The 22,623-nt window shown below is 41.8% G+C and overlaps 1 protein-coding gene across 4 annotated transcripts in view; it reads left to right on the top strand.

Annotated features, from left to right (window-relative positions):
* Window positions 1-22,623, top strand: part of LOC122967676 (myosin-10-like) — a 58,572-nt gene that overhangs the window by 10,781 nt on the left and 25,168 nt on the right. For 3 of the 4 annotated variants that reach the window (XM_044332441.1, XM_044332440.1, XM_044332442.1), the window contains exons 4-6: window positions 17,603-17,630; window positions 21,317-21,419; window positions 22,509-22,538. In XM_044332441.1, the coding sequence (XP_044188376.1) occupies window positions 17,603-17,630; window positions 21,317-21,419; window positions 22,509-22,538 (161 nt within the window). The remainder of the gene's footprint in view (window positions 1-17,602; window positions 17,631-21,316; window positions 21,420-22,508; window positions 22,539-22,623) is intronic. The other variant, XM_044332444.1, reaches the window with a different exon arrangement.

Here is a 22,623-nt window from a genome sequence, read left to right as displayed (position 1 = left end):
CTGCTCTTGTAAAGCTTGAGGATTTGTGTGTCTGACTGATGTGCTTTAGGCTCTCTGTCATTACATGCCCTCATACTGCTCTCTGGTCCCTGGACTCAGCAGGCTGCATCTCCAAACAGCTGAGACCTTTACTGGAGCTCTGGGGTGAGCAGGGCCAGAACATGGACCACATATCATAGTGCGTCAGTGCTCAAAGTTTGATTCAGGACTTTTAAAGGGACAGTTCACCCCAAAATCAAAAATACATGTTTTTCCTCTTACCTGTTGTGCTATTTATTCATCTAGATTGTTTTGGTATTTTTTTGGTGCTTTGAGCACCACAAGCCGAGTGCCACCCAGTTCCATTGTATTCAAGAGAAGGCAGGCCAATATCTCCAAAACTCTGCAACTCACACCAAAACGATCTAAATGGATAAGTAGCACTACAGGTAAGAGGAAAAATATGTATCTTTGATTTTGGGATGAACTGTCCATTTAAGTGTAGATTGGAGCTGTGAAGTTCATATTCAAGTTCACAGTTGATATGTTGCCCAAATCTTCTAAAGTCACATCATTCATTTCCTCCTGTTTGTATCTCTTTTGTTGCATTTACCATCTGTTCCCCGCTCCAAATATAGCTTTACTCAGAACCACAGATACACAAAGAATCACACAGACACTCCTCCCATCCTTTTATCACCATGCGAGATGTTTGTCTCGATATGGGACACCTCTCTTGTGCCACCATTCTTGTCTCTGACCCCCTTTTTCTCTGCATGAGGTGTTTATTCTCTCAGGCCGCTGTCCCTCACAAGGGCTGGGGCAGTGGAATGAGGTCATTGCTGTCCCAGCTTTCCATACCATGCTGTGCTAAATTCTACAAGCTGAGTCATCATCAAGCTGTCACAGTCGTAACAGCAGCCCAGTACCCACTGTCAGGCTCCTATGAGCAGGAGGGCATCACCATGGATACCTGTGTGTGTATCTGTGTGTGTATGCATGCGACCAAAATAACCTTTGCCTGGGATCTCAAATAGAGGTGTCACTTAGTGAGCGACAGTATTTTCGATGACAGGAAAGAGGGACTTTTGTGTGTGTTATCGACTGAATCTCCTTCAGTCTGTTGAATATGGCGACTGTCTTGTTCAGGATGAGAAAAGCTGTGCCTTTTAATGCTCCAAAGCTATTGCAAAGTATTTAGGATCTCCCACTGTTTTATAATTGCTTTCTTTCTTCTCTCAGTGACTAGAGCAACTGCCCTCTCTCATTTCCACCCTTTTCTCTGCTTCACTTACTAGTTTGCTCAGTCTTCTCCTTTCTTTTTTCTTTCAGCCAGAATGTTCTGGCTTGGAAGACACTGAAGAGGAAAATTCCCCACATCCTTCAAGGCATTTTGGTCGCCTTTCACTTAACATGAAAAATACAACCGCAGCTCTGCTGGAAGCTTTGTGGTGGCTCAGTTTGCTTTGTTCCTTCCTTCTCCTCCTTTGATCAGGAAACACAGGAGGACGAGTTTGTGGAATGTCCACTTTCTCATCACTCCTCCACGTCAGGATATAGCCAGGGTTGCCATGGTTTGGCCTCTGTTTAACGGACAACGTTGTGTCCCCGTTTTCTCTTATTTCACATCTCAACCAGTCAGAAAAACAAGACTTAGTCTCTGGCAGGTTTCCAGGTTCCCTGTGTCTGTGCATTTGTGTATTCAACAGTTTTCATTCATTTTTTTCTCCCCTCACCTCATTAGTTAGTTGTCTGTCACTCATACTGCTGTTATGCAGGGAGACAGATATGGAAACTGATAACTGCGTGGTACAGTAATGTTACTGCAGCCCAGTTTACTCAAGGGACCACAAGGTTGGTCACATGGATGGTCATTATTTTCTCTGGTAAATACCACGGATGGCTCTGCATCTATGGTACCACCTAACTTGTACAGGAGTACACCCCTCTTTGAAAAACATCAAACATGTTAATATGCAGACATGCATGTGTGTATGCTTTTCCAAGGCAAGGGAGCATTAAATTGACAGAATTTGGTTTGCAGCTTGGCAAAGAGATTAGACATGCACAAGCTACAGTGGGATTTCTTTAGATTCTTATGTAGTGCCAGTCTTGTAACTCCGATGCATGTCAAGGTTATGGCTGCATTCTGAAACATATGTAATGAGGTGGAATCATTTGAATGTGGGATCATCTTTGGGGCAACACAGATGGCACTGAGGGCATGACACATTCAGAAATGGCTCAACAAAGAAAAAGCAAAACCACTGCCTGTTTCCTTCTATTAAAGAAGTGTTTGGACAGCAGATTTTTTTGACATTGCCTCCAAAGTGCTGTATATATCAGGTATGTGGTTGTTAGAAGTGTGAGAAGGATGAATGACAAGGTTTGCTGGCAGTATTTCTACATTCTAGTCACACAGAAAACATGAACTACCAGATGTTTCAGGTTTAAAGCATGAAACTAAGCTCTCACCAACATCTTCATGTTGCAGCATTGCTTATTTGTGTGAGACATCAGGCTGGAGCTGCAAGAAAGAGACACCAACGCTGGCAGTGTACTCCAAACCAAACTAAAATGTGTGTACTTACACAAGCAAAACAGTGGGTTTATGATTAGAAGGAGGGATAACATTTGGCTTTGATTGTTGCAGCGTGTGCAAGCTGGCCACCCCTCAATACACTGATATCTTTAACTGGTCAACAGTGTCATGTTATTAGTTACTCGCTGCAGTATTTTCTGTATATAGTAGTTAGACTTAAAAGTTTTGGATTGTTGAGCTTTTGAGGTACAAACTGCATTTGTTCCCACTGTAACTTGCAAAGTCCTTCATCTGATGTGGACACGATTTAACAAGACCCGTAGTTGCAGTTAATATACTACTACTGTCATTTCCTTGCAGTGCTGTATTCAACAGCAGTCTGGGAACACAATATATACTGCTGGCCTCCATTTAACCCTTTTGAAAGGAGTACTCTCTTTACAAGTGGAGAGACAGACAGAATACTGCAGTATTGGGAACTATGTCTCTAACTGTATTGTTTTTTTTAACAATAGCAGAAGTAGTGTTTAATGGTTGTAAAATTACATAATTTAAGTGTTAAAAAATGTTAAAAATAGATCCTCAAATAAGGTAATACAGAGAGTTGCATCCCATATATTGTTTCCATTAACAATCATGAGTCCTGCTTTGCATGAGCTTCAGGTATTCCTAGATATGAAATTTCTCTTATCCAGCAGAGCGGAGAAGGGGATATAGGAGGTAACACAACAGTCAGAGGAGTGGAAAATGTCTTGCAACGCAGAAACGAGAGGGAGGACCATGCTGTGAGAGATGGGGGGGAGAAAGGAGGGATTGTTGAAGACCTTAATTTTGAAGGGGATAGTGGGAAAGGTCTGAGCAAGGATACAAGAGGGGCACACTGGAAACCCCCACAGACACTATCAACAGGTTTGGTAGTGGAGATTTAAGCATAAAGAGGAGAAGATAGAAAGGAAAGAGGGCAAAGAAAAAGACTGAAAAGAAGAAAAAGAGGGGATAGGAGTCATGCAAAAGCAAGAGGGGGCAGAAGGGACAGAGTTATAGGGGAAACAGAGCAGAGGGTACAGGGGAAAGGCAGAGGGGGTGGCCAGCATTGTGCCTCACAATAGGGGCTTTGTGCAGTTTGAAGGGGGCTGGGACCAGAGTGCTGTGTATGTGTGTGTGTGTGTGTGGGTACAGACAGGGAGGCCTGAAGCTACACAGCTCTTCCCTGGGAAATGAGGCCTCTTGTTGGGGCAGTGAGGGCCTTGAGAGAAGGGCTGGTGGAGGGCACACCCAGGGCCTGAGTGACAAGACAGGTGTGGAGGGTCAATGCTAGTAAGGAGTGTGTGTGTTCAAAAGGACTGTCTGTACTCAGTACATGTTCAAGAGATGACTTTCAGACAAATGGGGAAGCCTGTTTAAACATCATGCATGCATGAGTGTACTGCAAACACATTCTGTCTTACCGTCTTTTAATGACAGACAGCTGTGGAGTTCATACAGGATAAAATCAGATTTCTGTTAGGGGGTCATAGAACAGTTCTGATTTATGGTTATGTTTCCCCTACATGTACACATGCAGACACTTTTCCTACCTAACCTGGACAGGGTAATGTTTGGGAGCGCTGTTCTGTGTCAGTCGTCACAGACATATATAAGTATGTGACTGTGTCATGGAAAGAAACCTGGATCTTGGCTTTCTTTATCTTCAGATGACATTTTTAGACATGATGGGCTGATGAATTTCAGGCTAAAATAACAGAATAACTATGAAAGTTGAGAAGACTTTATGTATTCCACCTGCTTACCTCTTGTGCATCAGTTATTTAGCAAATGAATCCACTGATATATAAACAAATCTGTTTAACTGTAGCCTGTTTGTGCAATTGCTGGTTGTCAATACTCTCAGCTGCCATGTCTTGACCTATTGTGGTAGATGTTTGTGTGAGTATCAGAGACAGTCATATAACTGAGAGAGGTTGTGTGGAGATGATTTATGATAGAGGCACTGTCATGTATTGCCCTCATTCTTGGATAGCGTTGTCATGAGAGACACATAGCATTGATACCAGTAGCCTCAGCACGACATATAGTGTTACCTGACTGGTGCTCTCACTGCCCTCTCACTGACACCCATAACCTTACAACCCACTGCAGGCCAGGGAGAAAAGCAGATACTGTAGCTGCCCGACTGTCTGGCTGCTGTTACTCGGTTTAATGAGCTACTGATGACATCTGTGCATGTGTATTAATCTGAACTCATTCACAAAAGTCTGGCCTTCATCCAAGACTGCAAATCATATCACTTTTTTAAATTTTCATGGCAATTTTACATTTAAGCTGGCTGTATATTCAGACTTGCTTGTTGGATGGTGGAAATGCCCATTAAATCCCCCTCCCCCTGCACCTTTCCGAGGGTGGATAAGGTTGGTGTTGTGCACAGCGGTTTCTGTAACTTTCCGAAACAGACAAGACGACATTCACACCCACTTCATGCAGTGATTGGCCAGCTGTGCGGAGGTGAGAAAGGAGTCAGGGTTTCCACATACCTCTCTAGCTCTTCTTTTACCTTCACAACTATTAGACACAACTATTGATATCACTTTTCATATTCATATTAATATACAAGTGCAACACTATGACTGCTCTCTCTCTTTGACTGTCGGCTTTTCATTCCGCCTTTAAGTGAAGCTGTTCGTAACAACTATAAACACATCTTCTGAGCGACCATAAATAAAGCTTTATTCTTTATATATTCTTGAATATTTGTTACACCTCTACTTGTCACTGCTGCAGTGACCTAGATTCATTTGTATGTGTCATACTAACTAAATGCTTTTACAACCTTTTACCCTTGTCAGATTTTCAGATTTAGCGTATTATTTTTTTGTTATTTCACTGATTCCATCAGATTCTGTCATACACTGCAACACAGTTTCCCTTCTGTAGCGGAACCCCTGCTCCCCCTTGTGTGTCTGGATTCCTGTGGGGCTGCAGAGCTTAGCACTGTGATATTAGAGGTGCCAGCATAAACACACACGCACACACATACACACGAAAACAGCCTTGTCCTGTTGGATTATGGCAGGCCTAGCCATCACAAAGAACCACAGTGGACCAAACAAGCCACCCGTCGGCTGCCATCTGCAATCGATTACATTGCCAAATACTTTCTGCCATATCTTCCACAACTGCTTTCTCTCCCCTTTCATTGCCCTAAAGGCAACACCCAACAACACAAGGCTAATTTTACACTCTCTGTAATATTGCATGCTGTTGTGCAATACCCTATTAGCATAAACAAAACTGTACATGTGTGAGACTTATAGTTCAAAATGCAGCTTGAGATATCCAAAATCTTGGAGGTATTTTAAGGGTTAACAGTGGGCCAGAGAAATGTGTAAAATCTATCAGGGATCGCTAAGAAGCAATGAGACCCCTAATAGGTAATCCTTGTAGACAGTGACAGGCATGGACAATGGATGGACATGATGAGTTTTGACAGTAGCAGGCGATTTGGGAGTCGTCCATGATGCGTCAAACTAGATATATAGATTGTGGGGTTTTGTGGGTCTGCTGGGCTCACGTACAGGAACAGAGTCAACTTATTACTATTGTTTTTGGACAGAATTCTGAATTTCTCCTTTGATGAACTTCACCCACAGAGAAAGTGTGCAATTATAGCAGCAGAGGTGTTCATTAAAAGTAACCAAATGTAATAAAAATGTGTAAAATCATGAAGGAAAATACAGGCTCTTATGTTGTTAGGAAAATGTTTCTGTATGATGGTGTTGATGAGTTAGATAGGTAATGGCAACATATTTGCGTTTCTCTGGAGCAATTATTGTTCATGACTGGAATGTGATTGAAGCTTTTTTAGCCAGGCTAATAAACAATGGTCTGAGCAGTGACAGAAGCAGGGAATACATCCCACCCCTCTTCGCTCTTGTGGGAAATGAAAACATGAGAGTGTCTGTGTGTTTCTGCGTTCTGCTATTTTGACGCTGCTGATACTTTGTCTGGCATGACCCCTGTGCTCAGTGAACCAAAAGGTGGATTACATCTCACTGTTGCCATGTATTTTTCTTTGCCATGTGATGCTCCATGTGTTAGTATGTGGATATTAACCAGTGACTGAGAGCTACAACATGCATAAGCTACAGGTAGGACAACTATTCAACCTGCCCAGTTTTCCAGCATTAAACTATTTCACTCCCACCCTCACCAGATGTGACAGCTCCACTCACTGAAGTTGAGCCATGGATTTCCATTTCACCGTCAACACTCTGCTATGCTGCCGTATAGCTGGCACATATCATCAGGGCAGCAGACATTAACTACAGTTAATTCAGAGGAATACACGTTTTAGAATTCAAAGAGTCTTCCAATTATCTTGAAGATGTTTACCACACCAGCCCAGCATCTCTCCATGAAAAACATGTGGGATATGATTCTCTTCTTCTCTCTCTCTCTCTCTCTCTCTCTCTCTCTCTCTCTCTCTCTATCACTTTATCTATCTCGATACCCCTCTTTTTCTCTCCCAGACTTTTCTCATTTCACCCCTGCGTCAGAAACATTTGAAAAATGTGCTTTGTGGGACTTAAAAAAGGAAAGACTCCAAAAGCCTGTCTAAATGCTCTCTGCGGAGTACAGCTCAGACATTATAACACAAGCCTTACAAGCCAAACACAAGCCCACAGGGCATGGAGATAAGAATCTGAAATTAACACGCAAGAGACCCTGCCTTCCATATGTTTGTGAAGCTATTCTTAAATATTTTAACAACTACTGTTTAACCTGTTACAGTCTATTCCTTTTACTAAAGTAAGCCATCATCAAGGTGATCATGAAACAGAGCAGAGAATTTATGTATCCCATATTTTACTTGATGGTGATTTTGAAAGTTATAAGCTTGTGATGTGCCATGTGGACGTGTTTGGTTGTTTGTATTGTCTCTCAACTCTTGTCTCCACTTTATTTCTGGGCATGTGCAATTAAAGTGGCTCCAGATGTGAAAAGCCAACCACCTAATAAAGAAAGGAAGAGCCAGTGATAGCACAGACCAAGACACAATGTCATTTTCTTTGGGGTTTAGTCAATTTTTCTTGGCTTTAAATGAACTGCAGCACATGTCCTCAAGTGGGCAGAGAAGCGAAGCTGAGGTTGTTTTATATGGATCAAGTAATGCAGTAAAATTTTGGTATGAAATCACACATCTAAAAAAATCTAAAACCATTTTATGCATGTCAAGTTGTTTTCTGTGGAGCCTGGGAGATGTCATGGAGGTTAAAAAAAACTCATTAGTCTGCACAATTTAATAATTTGTGCTCTTAAAGTGATAATTTTGTGCTCATTAACCTCTAATTTTGCCTTCTCTGATCTTGTAGAGGGCAGCAAAAGCCTTTCGAGAGCCAGATTACTAAACCGTGCATACAAAGTCGTTCTCCATGTCACCTCCAGGGCTCCTTAGTTTTCTCTTTTACTTTGATAAGAATGTTTAATCTACAGCACACTGACTGAGAGTCTCTACGGGGTTAAATGAGTATTGTTACAAAGAATCCTGACCATGACCGCTTGTGGGAAGATAAATCCTTCCCTTTTAGTTTATGACATCCCTGCAGTCATCTTCAATCCTGTGATCTATAATTCATATCTACAAACACAATTGAACAATAATGAATTGACAAGAATATAATTGTTAGTTGCAGTCCTGTCCTATCGTAATCCTGTAGTTAAGTCAAGTCAGTTTTATTTGTATAGCCCAATATCACAAATCACAAATTTGCCTTAGGGGGCTTTATAATCTGTACAGCAATACAACATCCTCTGTTCTTAGACCCTCAATTCAAATAAGGAAAAACTCTCTAAAAAAGGTTTTAGTTGTTGTTAAATTGATTAACCCTTTTATACCAGAAGCAGTGGAGTGTTGAACTGTATTAAACAAAGAGGTGTCCTGGTGGCCTTGTGGTTATAACATATAACTGCGTTGTTCCCACTTTGATTCCAGCTGTTGCATATCACACCCCTGTCTCGTTCTGCCTGTTTCCTTTCTGACTTGATATAAAAAATCCCAGGAAATACAGTAATCTGAAAAAAAACAGGAGAACTTAACATGCAGAGTTGTTCAAGAGAGGAAGCTCTAAGTGTGAATAATGAGAATAGCTTCCTCTCTGCCATTGTGTGTGTTGGATCTCTCTCGGCCCCTTACACACTTATCTAGGTGGTCCCTCACACACTGTTGTCATTTCCGAGAGGGTGGGGACATTCACCGACCCATGATAATCTATTTCTGTCTGTGATCTCAGCTGCCAACTGCCATCACTATCCTGAAACTGAATCAGAAGCACTGAAACACCCATAGGATTTCATCTGCAAGTATGTCAGTGGGCGACATGACATTATTTATAGCCGTAAAGCTCCTATGTCTGTTCTATTTCTACTTTCCGTCATGACTCCAATGTGCTACTGTGATCTCTCTCTGCTATCTCCATTTCACCCTGTTCGTTCTCCTATCTGGTCCCTTCCCATTACACCCGTCTCCTTCTCTGGCCAGCAACATCCCTAAACTGCTCTACACCCCTCCCTCTCCTGGGAAGTATTCACTAGTGCCAAATGTGAGGGGGAACATGCTGAGGCTGTCAGTGGGATTTAGGATGAGCTCCACCCGTTTGTTGATTCGTTGATGGCGTGAAAATGTTGCACGTCAACAGCCCATTTCTGCATTATTACTCTTGACATTTTTGTTACTGATTGGTACTGAGGGGAACTGTGTTATTTGTGTGTGGCAACATGTTGACGATGAAACGGCATCAGCTAAAAGCCATAAAAACAGGCATAACCTCCACCACACCTGCCCCTCATTTCCCTTAAACGTCAACTCTGTTGAACCACCAGGCTGCTGAAAACAACGGCTGTTCCACACCCTAGTGGCCCCAGTGCTGATAGGGAGGGAAACCAGGGGCATCCGAATTCCAGCACACACACACACACACGCACACACACACACACACACACACAGATTGGTACACGCAAATGGCCAGTCAGCTCTGTGGGGCTGTCTGCCCTTCTGTTCGTAGGCTCATGAATGCCTGTGAATGCCTAACTGGCAGCTGGTTCAACAGCATTGCAGTGACTAATGCAGTTGAGCTGTTTAGTCACTCAGCGGATGCAAATGGCCATGTGTACAGAAACGTACATTGTAGTTACTCAATAGAGCTTGATCTATGAGCCAAAATGTCTACTGCAGCTAGTTATCAATACACAGTAAAATGTGCCAAAAAGTTGGGTGAGCATTCCTGTGGAAGCCCAGTATTCGTGTTAGATGATGTCATGTCATTATGCCTTTTACTGCTGACACTTAACAGTTTTGTATAAATTGCTACAGATCCAGCTTTTGCTGTTATTAGAAACAGACCTGCACTTTTGCGACTGTAGTAATAAAAAAATGTAAGTGGTGTAACTGCTGGGACGTTTTAGGTGGTTTTTGGCTTGAGAAAAGTAAATAATGCATTTGGACGTGCAGTTTTCCATCTCATAGACTTTTAGTGTTCATTTTAACAATTACCTAAATAATTAGTTTTTCACCTGAGGCAGTTTTGTATACACTCAAGGAGGCCGCCATCGGACAGCACATGTTTTAGTGGCGTTGAGCTAAGGATTTAGGGTTTCCAAGCTTGTAAATGGTGTGGTACAATCTGTTATAGAGGATATTTTGGAGGACCTAATAGAACTTACTGAGCGAGTGTACACAAAGTCACGTAGTGGATGAAGGGCCAAACCATTTAAAATTTTATACACCAGGCACAAATTTGAAAATCTAAAATTCTCAAAGCTCAGTAAGTTGTATTTCTCCATTTCCTACATTGATGGAAATGCTTTGGCTTTTTGTCCAGCGTTTTTAGAGTTTGTAGAAAGACACAAGTCATGAGGTAACTGTACCTCAATCACTACTAGTGCATTTACAACTTCATAGTCTGTTAGTCTTATGAAAAGTGTTGTTGGAGGATGTAGCATATTAGTCTTCTTCAGCCCACTACTTAACTGTGTTTATTTTGCGTCTTATCATAATTGTTTCGGAAGCTTCCAAGTGACAGTTATACACTGCAGGTACCCACAGACCAGAACACTTCCCAGATCACGCTGGCTGTTTGCTACTTCCACCGTCTGGGAATGTGAATGAGCTCTGTCTCACTCACACACACACTTAGAGAGCTTTGTTCCTCTGGTTTTAAGTAGCTCTGGATTCTGTCCTGTCTGTGCTTAAGGCCTTTATGAGTAAGCAGGCCACCATTTTTACATTACCTTTGCAATTATACAATCACCATATTCTGCTGTGACTGGGGAGTGTGCACAACTGTGTGTTTGTGTGTAGCTGTGGGTAACCTTCACCAAATATAAGAGTAGTTTATGAGAGAGCAGCTCACTGTCTATCACTCAGGAGTTCTTATGTGAGTGAAGTGGTTGCCATGACACTAGAATTTTCACTGTGTTCAGTTGTGTTTTACAGCTACTTTTATGAAGCAAATTGTGAGAGGTTGAGCACTAGTGTGGAAAAAATGTGTTACATCCAGTTGCAAAGACCCCAAAAGGTTGAAAATCATGTTTTCAAGCCAACTTGCATTTTGTAACAGTTTTTATAGCTGCAGATTCCCAATGGGAAAGTTGTGTTTTTCTCTTTAATTGATCAAATAATTGAAAAAGTGAGTGTGTAAGCATGAGGTGGGCAGTGAGTTCCTCCATACTTAAATTATACTAAATATTGCATATGAGGAGGCAAGAGTTGGTGTCAAGTTTTCATTTTAGTTATCTTTGCCAGTGTTATCACAAGCATGAGATTAATGAGAATCAATGTGAATGTAATCATGGATTGTTTGACAGCTGGCTGCACAGAGTTTTTAAATAAACATTAAACACAATTTGCAACAATTAGGAGTACAATTTGTGGGTTTGGGTTGAGAGGCATTGAACTGCACCCATATTGCTGAGGACCATTGATAATAAATGGAGGTAATTATGATTTGGTTTGGTTTGGTTTCAGTATGGCGTTTAATTAGTCTCAATGCCCGCGCACATAAAAAGCAGCACATGATACGAGTGCATGGAACAGTATCCGCGAGTGGAAGATTTGTGAAACCTTTATTTTGCTTATGAAAACAGAGAAAAGGGCGATTCCACTCCATATTTCTCCATCCAGACCACATTAGACCAGATCCAGATCAAAATCAACTATACTTAGACTTGTCAAAGCTGGACTAGGTTACCAAGGAGACTCCAGAGACTCATTAAAACACAGTTTCAGATTTGTGAAACCTTTATTCTATTTCTGAAAATTTGCTTTTGCTATGATGTCTAACACTTTTCATAAGTGTGAGTAGTGAAAAAATGGAGAATCAGCCTCTAAATATCATTATTTATGTTTCCTTTTGTTCTGTCAGGCAACTGCCTGTCTTTGACCATGTCAGTGATCAAACCAAACAGCCAATCAAAGGCTACTGACCATGGTCAGTATTCAAGTGTTTGGCAGCAGGGAGGGTCGAGCTCATGTTCGTCACAGCCCCGCACTCACGAGACCGCATTTGTGCACGTGGAGCACAAATGCTTCCTTGCAAGGATGGTGTTCTGCTTGCGGATACTGTTCTGTGCACTCGTATCTCATGCACGCGCCTGGTTTTTATGTGCGTGGGTTTTGAGACTAATTAAATGCCATATTTCAGCTGGGGAGAATTTTATGGTAGTTGTGGTGAAGTAAGAGTCCTCAAACTTTTGCAGCCTGGAGCCCAAAAGAGAAATTTTGTTCCACCCTAGGGCTTATTGAAACTGAACAAAAAGAAATTACTGTTACTCTTGTTTGATGATGCTCCAGAATTTCAAGGTAACCAATTTTGACCCATAGCTTTAATTACATTTCCCTTTTATGCAGGTTTTAGCTCATTAACTACTAATTACTTACAGTTCATGTTACTGCTGAGCATTTTCTAAGCATACAATAACTAAATACAATAAGTTTTAGATTGTTGAACAGGTTTTTCTTACTTCCAAGCAGCAGTAGTGTGGAGCTTTTTGGAGGAAAATGCTCACCCTCTGAATGAGAATATAGTAGATTTTCTCTATATCTGGGCATCTTGTCAATGAGAATCGCTACATTTACTAAAGGGAACTCCATATACAGTAAGGGAGGAGTAAATAGTTGACAGTCGATTACATGTATCGGTGTTAGAGCAGAAGGATAAACAAAGTTACTGGAGAGGGGTGCTGAGGCTGTATGAGGTTAAATGAGGTCGATAATACGGGGTTATGGTAATGATTGGGGCTTTAGTGGGGATGGAGCGAGAGGGGGAATGCTCTGGAATGTGAAGAATGAGGGTTTGTTTAATCCTCATGGGGGATAAATTATTAGCAGCAAAGGGAACCCTGCTGTGCAGGACAGGGCTGTCTCCTACCATGGGAGCCTAAAGTGAGACTCATGTTTGTGTGTATTGATATCGTACAGCCATGAGACAGACTGTGTGCTGTTTTTAAACTGATTTGTGTATGAAGTGCACATAATGTAATATTTTGTGTTAACTCATTAATCAACTGGCCAGAGCCTTGAAATGGCCGTTGCATCAGTTGAAAGTATTGTATTCAGAGCTGCCTTCTCTCTGTCTTGAACATGGAGTAAAAGTGAAGCATTTCACCCTTCAGTGAACTGTGGTATGACACTGCAGCGACACTGATTGGGCCAAAAGCTGCCTTTTCCTCTGCTGTCATTTGAATTTTTATTTCAAACAGAGACTGTACTGTGGTCTAACCTAAAACTTGATGAATGAATGGGCCAACTTATTTTCATTTAACACTCACATTACTGATACGATTGGCTGTGAGTTGTTGTGAAGGAAATAACAGTACAGCTAAAAGTTCTGACGAGGTGATCAAATTATAAACATCTGTCCTTGTGGAACAGTGATTTTATCTCCAGTAAGGTCCCACTCTTTAGTGCTCCTTAGTGTTCTGAGTAATCTGGCTTTGCACCATTCATGGAGACTTAAACCAGGGAAAAGAGGAAATGAGAGCAACAGAGAGAAAAGGGAAACACAAAGGAGGTAAAGATTTAGTGAGGCAGTAATGAGCTACTGGAAGGGAAGAACATGCTCAGTTTGATTGACCTATGCCTAGCCAGCATGGCATCCTGGGTAAATATGACCCAGCAGTTAGTTGCCGTGGTGATCTAGGAAGCAACAGCTGCCAAGAGGGCAACATGGACCAGATGGATGCATGCACCCACCCACTCAGAGCACAGGTCACGATAGACAGTTTCACACGAATTTTACAAAACTAATCCACCACAAAATGTTTACAAAACTTTTTAAAAAGAACATATTTTTCATTGGCAGACTGTCAAAGATCACAAGATCTGCAAATTCACTTCTAAACAAATACATATATGCAAGAGGCTGTATCTAAACACCGTTCCAAAAGCTGAGTAAGTGCTGAACATGCGAATAAAGGAGAACTGTCATATCTTGGATGTGATGCTCCTTCAAAACAGCAGCGCTTGTCCGATATCACTGCTGCTCTCTACTTGATGGATCAGCGTGTGTTTGATGGAAGAGAAAGCTTCTGGCAAGTACAGTTAATATCTACTTTATTTTGTGTGATATTATAGAAGAATACAATCATAAAGGGGATGCTAGATAAAAGGAATGATTGTCTATCAGGAAGAGCTGAGTGGTTCAAATGTGGAGGTGATGGAGATCCGTAGAGGAGTATAAGGTCAAATGAAAGGAAGGCATCAGAGATAAGCAGGGTAAATAGTTGTCTGATGAGCAGAGAATGAAGTGGCTGTAGAGCTAATGGAGGTTCAAATATGTGTAAGTTTGTAACATTTCTCTGCCATTCCCTTTCCATCAGTCATGACTGACAGGTGACCTGTGTACATGCCAGTCACTTGTCTACAAACACAAAACACATCTTTCACATCACTTTCATAGGTCAGTTTAATCATTTATCCCACAAAGATACTAGACAAAAAAGTCGATCTGCCATTTCGTGTCAATGATCTGATCGGTCAACAGGTGCTGAGGTCACAATGACCAGAGATTTCTTTAAAATGATATGACAGCACATACAGGAATATCGTAACATAATGTAAAAGACTGTTTAAAGACATTTTTCTGTATTTTTTTGTTGTTATTGTTGTAGTTTTCATCTGTAGAGCCAAAGTGTCAAATAGTGGCATGAGCAATGTTATCGCTCATGCCACTACAATTCCAAGCAAATGGCTGCTGCTGCTGCCAGAGGGACAAACATAGTTTCTGTGCATCAGAAAATGTTTTTTCAGGAAAAACTTATTTGTCACATGGTGTTCATTAAGAGCACTTGGGGTAACGAGAGGTGCATTTCTACAGTCAGCAGCTGTGGGGCACCTGGGAGGACCAGAGTGGTGCTTATGGTGTACTTCTCAAATGTAAACACAAAATCAGACAAATCACAAAACACTTTTATCTCATCCACTGCAGATTGCAATTTCAGAAGCATGAGGTCACACATGCAAACTGGTTCTTTCTTCAATCGTGCAAAGCTGAGTTGATGTTGCTCAGAGGCTGTTTAGTGAGTGTGTATTTGATTATTAATGATATGTTACACTGTGTTGCGTGCCACAGTCTAGTAGGACAAGGTTGTGTGAAAATCAACATTAGATGCATCTGATAAGCATCAGGTTTGTGTAGATATGGTTGTGAAACACAAACAGGAAGACTAATCAAATTCAGACCTGAGTTTTGAAAGCTGCCTCAACATCAAGGGAGATGGGACCAGTTATAGTGAGCAGGTCATTCATTATTCCCGCTGTTACATTAACTCTCATCCAACACAAGAGTGCGTAGATTTGTTTTATTTGTGCATCTTGGGGCATGTTTGTGTTTGAGCTTGTCTGCATTACATTACATTCATCAGAAGAGACTTTCACTGGAAAGAGAAAAGAGAAGCCCTTTTCAATAACACAAGGTCTCCAGATGCACATACACACACACACACACACACCAGCTTTTGTCACCTGAGGGAAGCTCACGCTTTAGTGCAAGAACAAAAGGTAACTTCTTCCGTGAAATATAACACCTTAAAGACTGTTTGAGCTGTGTGTGAAAACTGACCCATATAAACAAGGCGTCATGGGTTATATGAGGCAAATTTGTTATTCTGTGGCAAGGCCCACTGCTCAGCTCTTCATCCCAACAGAGTGGTTTTGGATGATTAGAGTGAAGACCACTAATATTCTGTTGAAGTTCTAGCCTATAATGGTCTTCTGCTGAACTTGCTTCAAACATAACGGAAGCAGGTCAAATACAACTAAATTGGAGAATTTTTTTTTAACATTTCAAAAAGGAAAACATTAAAAAATGCATTTTCTGCCTTAGCCTTGAGAGCTGCTGCCTTTTCATCTAGCATGACTTAATTTGTAATCTTCAAGCACAACCAGAGAGGCACAGTATAATATCCTGCAGTAGAGTCTATCATTCCCTCAGAATGAAGCTCATAGTTGTGAAGATGACACAGACTGCATGGGAGATGGAGCAAGGTTATAATGCTGGATGTAGTGTGTGTATCTGTGTGAATGAATCTGAGGTGGCCCTATTCCTTTCAGTTTTGTTGAGCTTAGGAATGTAGAGGTGTTCCCAAAGTTGTCTTTTTCCAGGAAATGAAAGATCTCCTTACTTCCTGCCACAGGAATGTCAGCAAATATCAAACGCCAGCAGGAGGACTCACTCCGAGACTGCACAAGAAGAATTACTTGAAAATCAAAATTAATTATTGTTATTGTCTCTGTAATATCACAGTGATATGATTAAACATTTCCTCAGTGAAGTCTTACAAAAGAACCCAAAATTCCTTTGTGTCAGCAGAAGTGTGTTTATCATCACATTGTGTTACCAGAAAGGTATCCATACAGCTGCTCCTCCTGTGCCGCTCACCTCAGATGTTTTCAGCCTCTGGCCTTTGTTGTTGACACATGCGATGAGGTCATTTCAAATATATCAACATCCACTAAAAGTGATGTGATGTCAGGCTTCATTCATCACGTATTACACAAGCAGATAGTTTTGCAGTTTAAAGTCATGCCTGCAGGTTCAAGTCACAGTAAACTATTGCTATTACATGATGTTTTTATCAGATGGCTTCATTGGATTTTGATCATATTTCATATGAACTGATGAATGCTAAGAATGATTTTGTAAAGACAATAAATGGATAAAATTGTGTATAAATGAGATGTTAACCTGAAGGATAGCTTGATGTTGGAAATGATGAAAGCAGTTACTTTAAACAGAAAGTCATAAAATTAGGTTTTGTTTAGGATCTACATAAATTATTGACTTTTTTCTGTTTATTCCACACATTATCTAATGAAAATTATGCTTGTCAGGCTTTTGTCAAGTAGGCCTACAAGACCTTTAAACACGTCGCCTGATCATTTTCACAGACCTAACTTGTCATCTCTATAAATATGTCACACACAGTTCATGTTGTTTACCAGTTGGTACATTTAATTAGGGCCCGTTCTGATTGTGACAGCATGAGATTTAGTCTAGAGTTTCTGTTAGCTGATAAACGGGTCACTTCCCACCAGGTTCTGGTCTTTGTAGTTCGCAGCAGGACCTTCAAAGTTGAGAGGTCACACACTTCAGTGGGCATAGCTAATCCTGTCATCTGGACTTTGGTCTGAATTCCTCTGTGATGAAAGTCTGTGTGTCAGTTTATGGACATGACACAGCATGACATCGCAGGGTAGTCTGGATGCTGGAGGCTGAGTAATGGCCTGTAAAATATACTCTTGACACACATGCTGGATTAATGTGACTTTGGTGTCTTGCATTCCTCAAGAAAAATCAATATCAGCTGTTTTCGCGTAGAAATGATCCTACCATACAGTGTTACCCAACATAATTCCAGTATTTGCTTATTGATGCTGTGCCCTGAATCAACAAAATGGTCAAATTGTATTTGAGTGTGTTATAGTCCAACAGCTTTATTACTCTTGTTGTATTCTAGTTGCAATGAAGAGTAAAATCTGGGAGAAGATGGAAGGATGCTGACTGTGTTTTTTCTGTTTTCTCTGAACAGATCGTGAGGACCAATCAATCCTTTGCACGTGAGTACTGCAACTCTTAACCCTCCTAACTCTCCTCTACTGTCCTCTACTCTCCTCTACTGTACTCTACTCTTGAGGTCACTTCTCTATTAGGACAGATGGTTGTTCTGTTCTTTAAGGTGGTTCTAGTGATAAAGCAGCTTGATGGGCTGGAAAATTAAACTGTCTCTCACCTTAATAGGATTATATTCAGGGTGGGAAATTAACTTTTTAAAATGTGATCATCTACCAGACACTGACAGATGAATGTTTAAATTCACCAGCCACTAAATAGTAAATCATTATTTTGTGTCTAAAATCTGCCAGACACTTTAATATTTTACCAGCATTTGGCTGGTGGCTGGTGCTAATTTCCCACCCCGGTTATCTTCTATAAAGGCAGAGTCTCACTTCTTGTTCTCAATTATTTAAGACACAGTTACAATGAAAGTGCTTAGTGGTCCTTTCCGGTTTTGTCTTATTGAATTAACCCCTTTTCTATCTCCCTTCATGTTTCTCTCACCCCGAATCACTTGACCAGCTCCCTTCATCCTGCTGTGTTTTATTTAAAGACTGGTTTCAAGTAGGTTTTTGCAGATGCTGGGTTGTGCTGCAGCTCTTCCCAATACTGAGGAAGTTATGAGTGTGGTTTAGTGCCCTGCCTTCACCGTCTATGGCAGAGAGTAATTAGGTGCCACACTCCTACAGTGTGGCTCGGGTTGACGCTGCCAATGAACAGACAAGAGCTCTTGCATAATCTGCCCTAAATTCGTAAAACTACACCTCCTGTTGGTGACAGCGGAGCCACAGTTTAATAAGTAGAGTGGTCTCACAGTTTAGGGAGGCTGCTTTCTCGCTGTAAAAACATTTCTGTTGATTTAACTGAGGAGACATCAGTTTGAAGTGTGTACATTTTTTTATTGAGATAACACAGAGAAATACTTTGGTGGTTAGACTCAATCAAAACAAATCATCTTCAAAAGGAAATGTATGCCCATGAAGATGGAAGATACAAGTAGAATAGACCCAGTACATGGAAACAGGAACCCTCATAGTTGAATCTTCCAGAACAATCTGAAGATCAAGTGCAAGTAGTAGTAAGAGTAAATCATGTGCTGTGATAGTAGGTCTGAATACTTTCATTTAGTTGAAGAGATGAAGCATCACTTGGTGTCAGTACTGTTTCAGATGCTACATTTCCTCCAAAGAAGATGAATCCTCACTGTAACACTAATAAGAAAAAAAAAATCATGATGTTTCAGAAGGAAAAATGTGAATATATCAACACAAGTTATCTGACTGCGATCTGCAAGCCGGCTCACCACCTGTGTTTATGTAGCTCTGACTCTCCTTAGTCTTAGAATAAAAAAGGCTGCATGAACTTCGCAACAACCACTTTTAATCCAGTTAAAATGCCACAAGCCTATTCAGCATAGCATAGAATTATAGAAGGTCTTTCTTGTTCACTATGTGGTATGTGGTTTAGCAGTGATGTGTTCAGAAAAACATTTGCAGACCCGTGGTCTTGTGTGAATGGTCAAAACCTGGTATTTACTTGTGTCTCTGTATTTACTGATGAATAGTTTGCAAATCTACAGTTTCCCTTTGGCTGCAATTTCCCTTCAGGATTAATAAAGTCCTATATCTGTCTATCTTGTCTCATATAAATAATCAAATCTGTGTTCACTATCCCATGTCATACACAGGATTTGAAAGTAAGAAGGTATTACAGTCATTGCTGTCAGCTGTAAAAAATAGGCTTTAACTCCTAGATCACAGTCAAAACAAGCCACAGAGATGATCTTTTGATTGATTTAGTTTATGACACTGTAATGAAATACACCAGTGAAAAGTAGCTGTTATGTTGCATTATGTCTATATGCTGTATCCCAAAGAACAGAACAGGGAGCGGCCCATGAGATGGGAAACTTGTAGAATCTCTCACTTAAGAGTTGAGGATACTGTTGACCCTCTGACGTGTGAGAAAGACAAGTTGTGAGAGAGTGATCAACAGAGGATGTGAGGCAGGAGGTACGGAGGCCCTTTTCACACCTGCCATTAAAAATCGTTTTGGGTGATCCAGTCACAAGTGGACAGCTCTAATACAGATGTGAATGCACCCAAGACACATTGAGGGCGCAATGACCGATCACTCAGACTACATTTAGAGGTGGTTTTGGCCACATATGACCACATTCTTTTAGCGGTGTGTACATGAATGTATCCTGGGCACATTGAAGGACCACCTACTCATCTTATGTCCTCTTCATAAACGGAAGTACATACACATTTGCGTGCCAACAGCATCATATTAAAGTGTGAAATAGGGTTGCAATAAACCCTCATTATATTAATAAATTACTCTTATTGGCTTTTTTTTAACAAGTGTAGCTGTTGCTGTCTGTCTCTCCTCCACTCCGCTCTGTGTGTGTGGAGCCGGAGAGGCTGAGCTTTGCCCTCGGTAAAACACAGAGAGTAGAGGAGAGGAGAGAAACGTAGCACGATTATAAATGACCACGAAACGCAGTAGAGACTATGTTTATTTATGTTATTTACCTAATTTATGTGCACTTGTTTCATTTCAGCTCAGTGTGAGAGTCTCTACTGAAAATGGAAATGATGAACGTGTTTATTTACATATAGAACAGGGAAGTGACATCCGATCACAAGTGATCACTCGAGACGCATGTGGAAACGCTTGTTAATGCCAGGTGTGAACTGATGTACTTAGAGCTGTCCACTTGTAATCGGATCTCCCAAGATGCTTGTTAATGCGAGGTGTGAACAAGGCCAGAGAGTTCACAAATTGAGGAGCCCCGCTGTAAGTGACCCCATAACCTCACATGTTCACACCTTGTCTATAGGAGAAATGATGTGAGAAAGTCAGTAAGTGGTTATTTCCATGAGAAATATTCCGACATGAGATTCCTTGACTCCTGTAAAACTATGAAGACATCAAGCCAAACTGTGATGTTTAACTGACTTGACCTATATTGCTATGTCTGTATCCAGTGTTGGAGGACTCGCCCATCGAATTCTAGTGCGGCAACTAAAACTGCAGTGTCCTATGTGCAGCAGAGCTAATAGCCAGCTAGACTAAAGCCACTGGCATGTAGCTAGATGTAGTGTTACTGGCCTGGTTTCGGTGTTGGCCCTGGTTTCCTGGGCTCTGGGACCTGACTGTGGGAGCTGTGGATGGCCCTGCCTGAACACACAGCTATCATTAGAGACGGCCCAAAAGCAGAGCCTGGAAACTTTGGAGACTGGCCCACTAAACCACAAAGTTCTCCAGTAAAACAGACAGACGAACATAAATGTGGAAAACAACAACAGACAGCCTGATGATCATACACTCTCTGCTTCTCCCTCTCTCTTCCTTTTCTTTTTGTTCATTGTTTCCTTGGAGTTCATCCAAACACCCCTAACTGACATAATGATGAGTTATTTTGGTTACGGTTTTACAGTGTTTTGTGTGTACCTTGCTAAATTGCGGGTAACTTACACAGATTGTTTCCTGTAATTTGGCTCTGCCTCACAAGTCAAAGCTAATACTTCATGGTTGCAAACAAAGGGTGTTTAATTATTTTCTGGAAGTGGGGAGGAAGACAGAAACTAAAGTGAAAGGAGAGTCTGTTTATTTTCTCTTACTCATTCTTCATTCACTCACTGGTCCGTGCGTCTATGCTGTCTAACCCCTTTGTTTTCAGAGGTGAATCAGGCGCTGGCAAGACCGAGAACACGAAGAAGGTCATCCAGTACCTGGCCCACGTTGCCTCCTCACACAAAGGACGCAAAGACCACAACATTCCTGTAAGAGCCCCACTGCCTACATTTTTCCACATTTTGCCAAGTCTGGGCTTTCTGTTTCTCCTCTGCTCTCCTCTGCTCTCCTCTCCTCACCTCTCCTCTGCTCTCTTCTTCTCTCCTCTGCTCTCCTCTCCTCTGCTCTCCTCTCCTCTCCTCACCTCTCCTCTGCTCTCTTCTTCTCTCCTCTGCTCTCCTCTCCTCTCCTCTCCTCCCTCTCCTCTCCTCTCCTCTCCTCTGCTCTCCTCTCCTCTCCTCTGCTCTCCTCTGCTCTCCTCTGCTCTCCTCTCCTCTGCTCTCCTCTCCTCTCCTCACCTCTCCTCTGCTCTCCTCTCCTCTCCTCTGCTCTCCTCTCCTCTCCTCTCATCTCCTCTCCTCTCTCCTCTGCTCTCCTCTCCTCTCCTCTCCTCTCCTCTCATCTCCTCTCCTCTCTCCTCTGCTCTCCTCTCCTCTCCTCTCCTCTGCTCTCCTCTCCTCTGCTCTCCTCTCCTCTCCTCTCCTCTCCTCTCCTCTGCTCTCCTCTCCTCTCCCCTCCTCTCCTCTGCTCTCCTCTCCTCTCATCTCCTCTCCTCTCCTCTCCTCTCCTCTCCTCTCATCTCCTCTCCTCTCTCCTCTGCTCTCCTCTCCTCTCCTCTCCTCTCCTCTCCTCTCATCTCCTCTCCTCTCTCCTCTGCTCTCCTCTCCTCTCCTCTCCTCTCCTCTCCTCTCATCTCCTCTCCTCTCTCCTCTGCTCTCCTCTCCTCTCCTCTCCTCTCCTCTCCTCTCCTCTCCTCTCCTCTCCTCTCCTCTCCTCTCCTCTCCTCTCCTCCTACACATCATTATTATATTTGAATGAAATGTAATTTTACTCTGCTCTAGTCAAATCTAAAGTGCATAGCTTAGTTTTCATATTTAACTATTAAAGAGTTGTGTGTTAATCAGCAGCTAACCTAATAGATTTTAATGTAACCTGACTGATCACTGCTCCTGCTTCATGTCCAGTGCCTCTCTGTGAGAGTGTAGCCAGTGTGTACTGGTGGTGTGTTTCCTGTGGCTTGTGTCTGACATGAGCGCTTCAGGTTTTAACACTTGCATTTGTTTATCCATAACAAACAGCCCGAATCTCCCAAAGCATTCAAGCTACAGGCAAGTGTATCTCCTGCTGTCTCAAAGAGAGTGTGTGGTCAATTTTGGTGTTTGCGTGTGTATGTGCATGCTCTTCTCTCTAAAT

The sequence above is a fragment of the Thunnus albacares genome, chromosome 17, assembly GCF_914725855.1.
Source record: "Thunnus albacares chromosome 17, fThuAlb1.1, whole genome shotgun sequence".
Classification (NCBI taxonomy): domain Eukaryota; kingdom Metazoa; phylum Chordata; class Actinopteri; order Scombriformes; family Scombridae; genus Thunnus; species Thunnus albacares.
The sequence above is the reverse complement of the archived record's forward strand: the minus strand, read 5'-3'. Positions and strand labels throughout refer to the sequence as shown.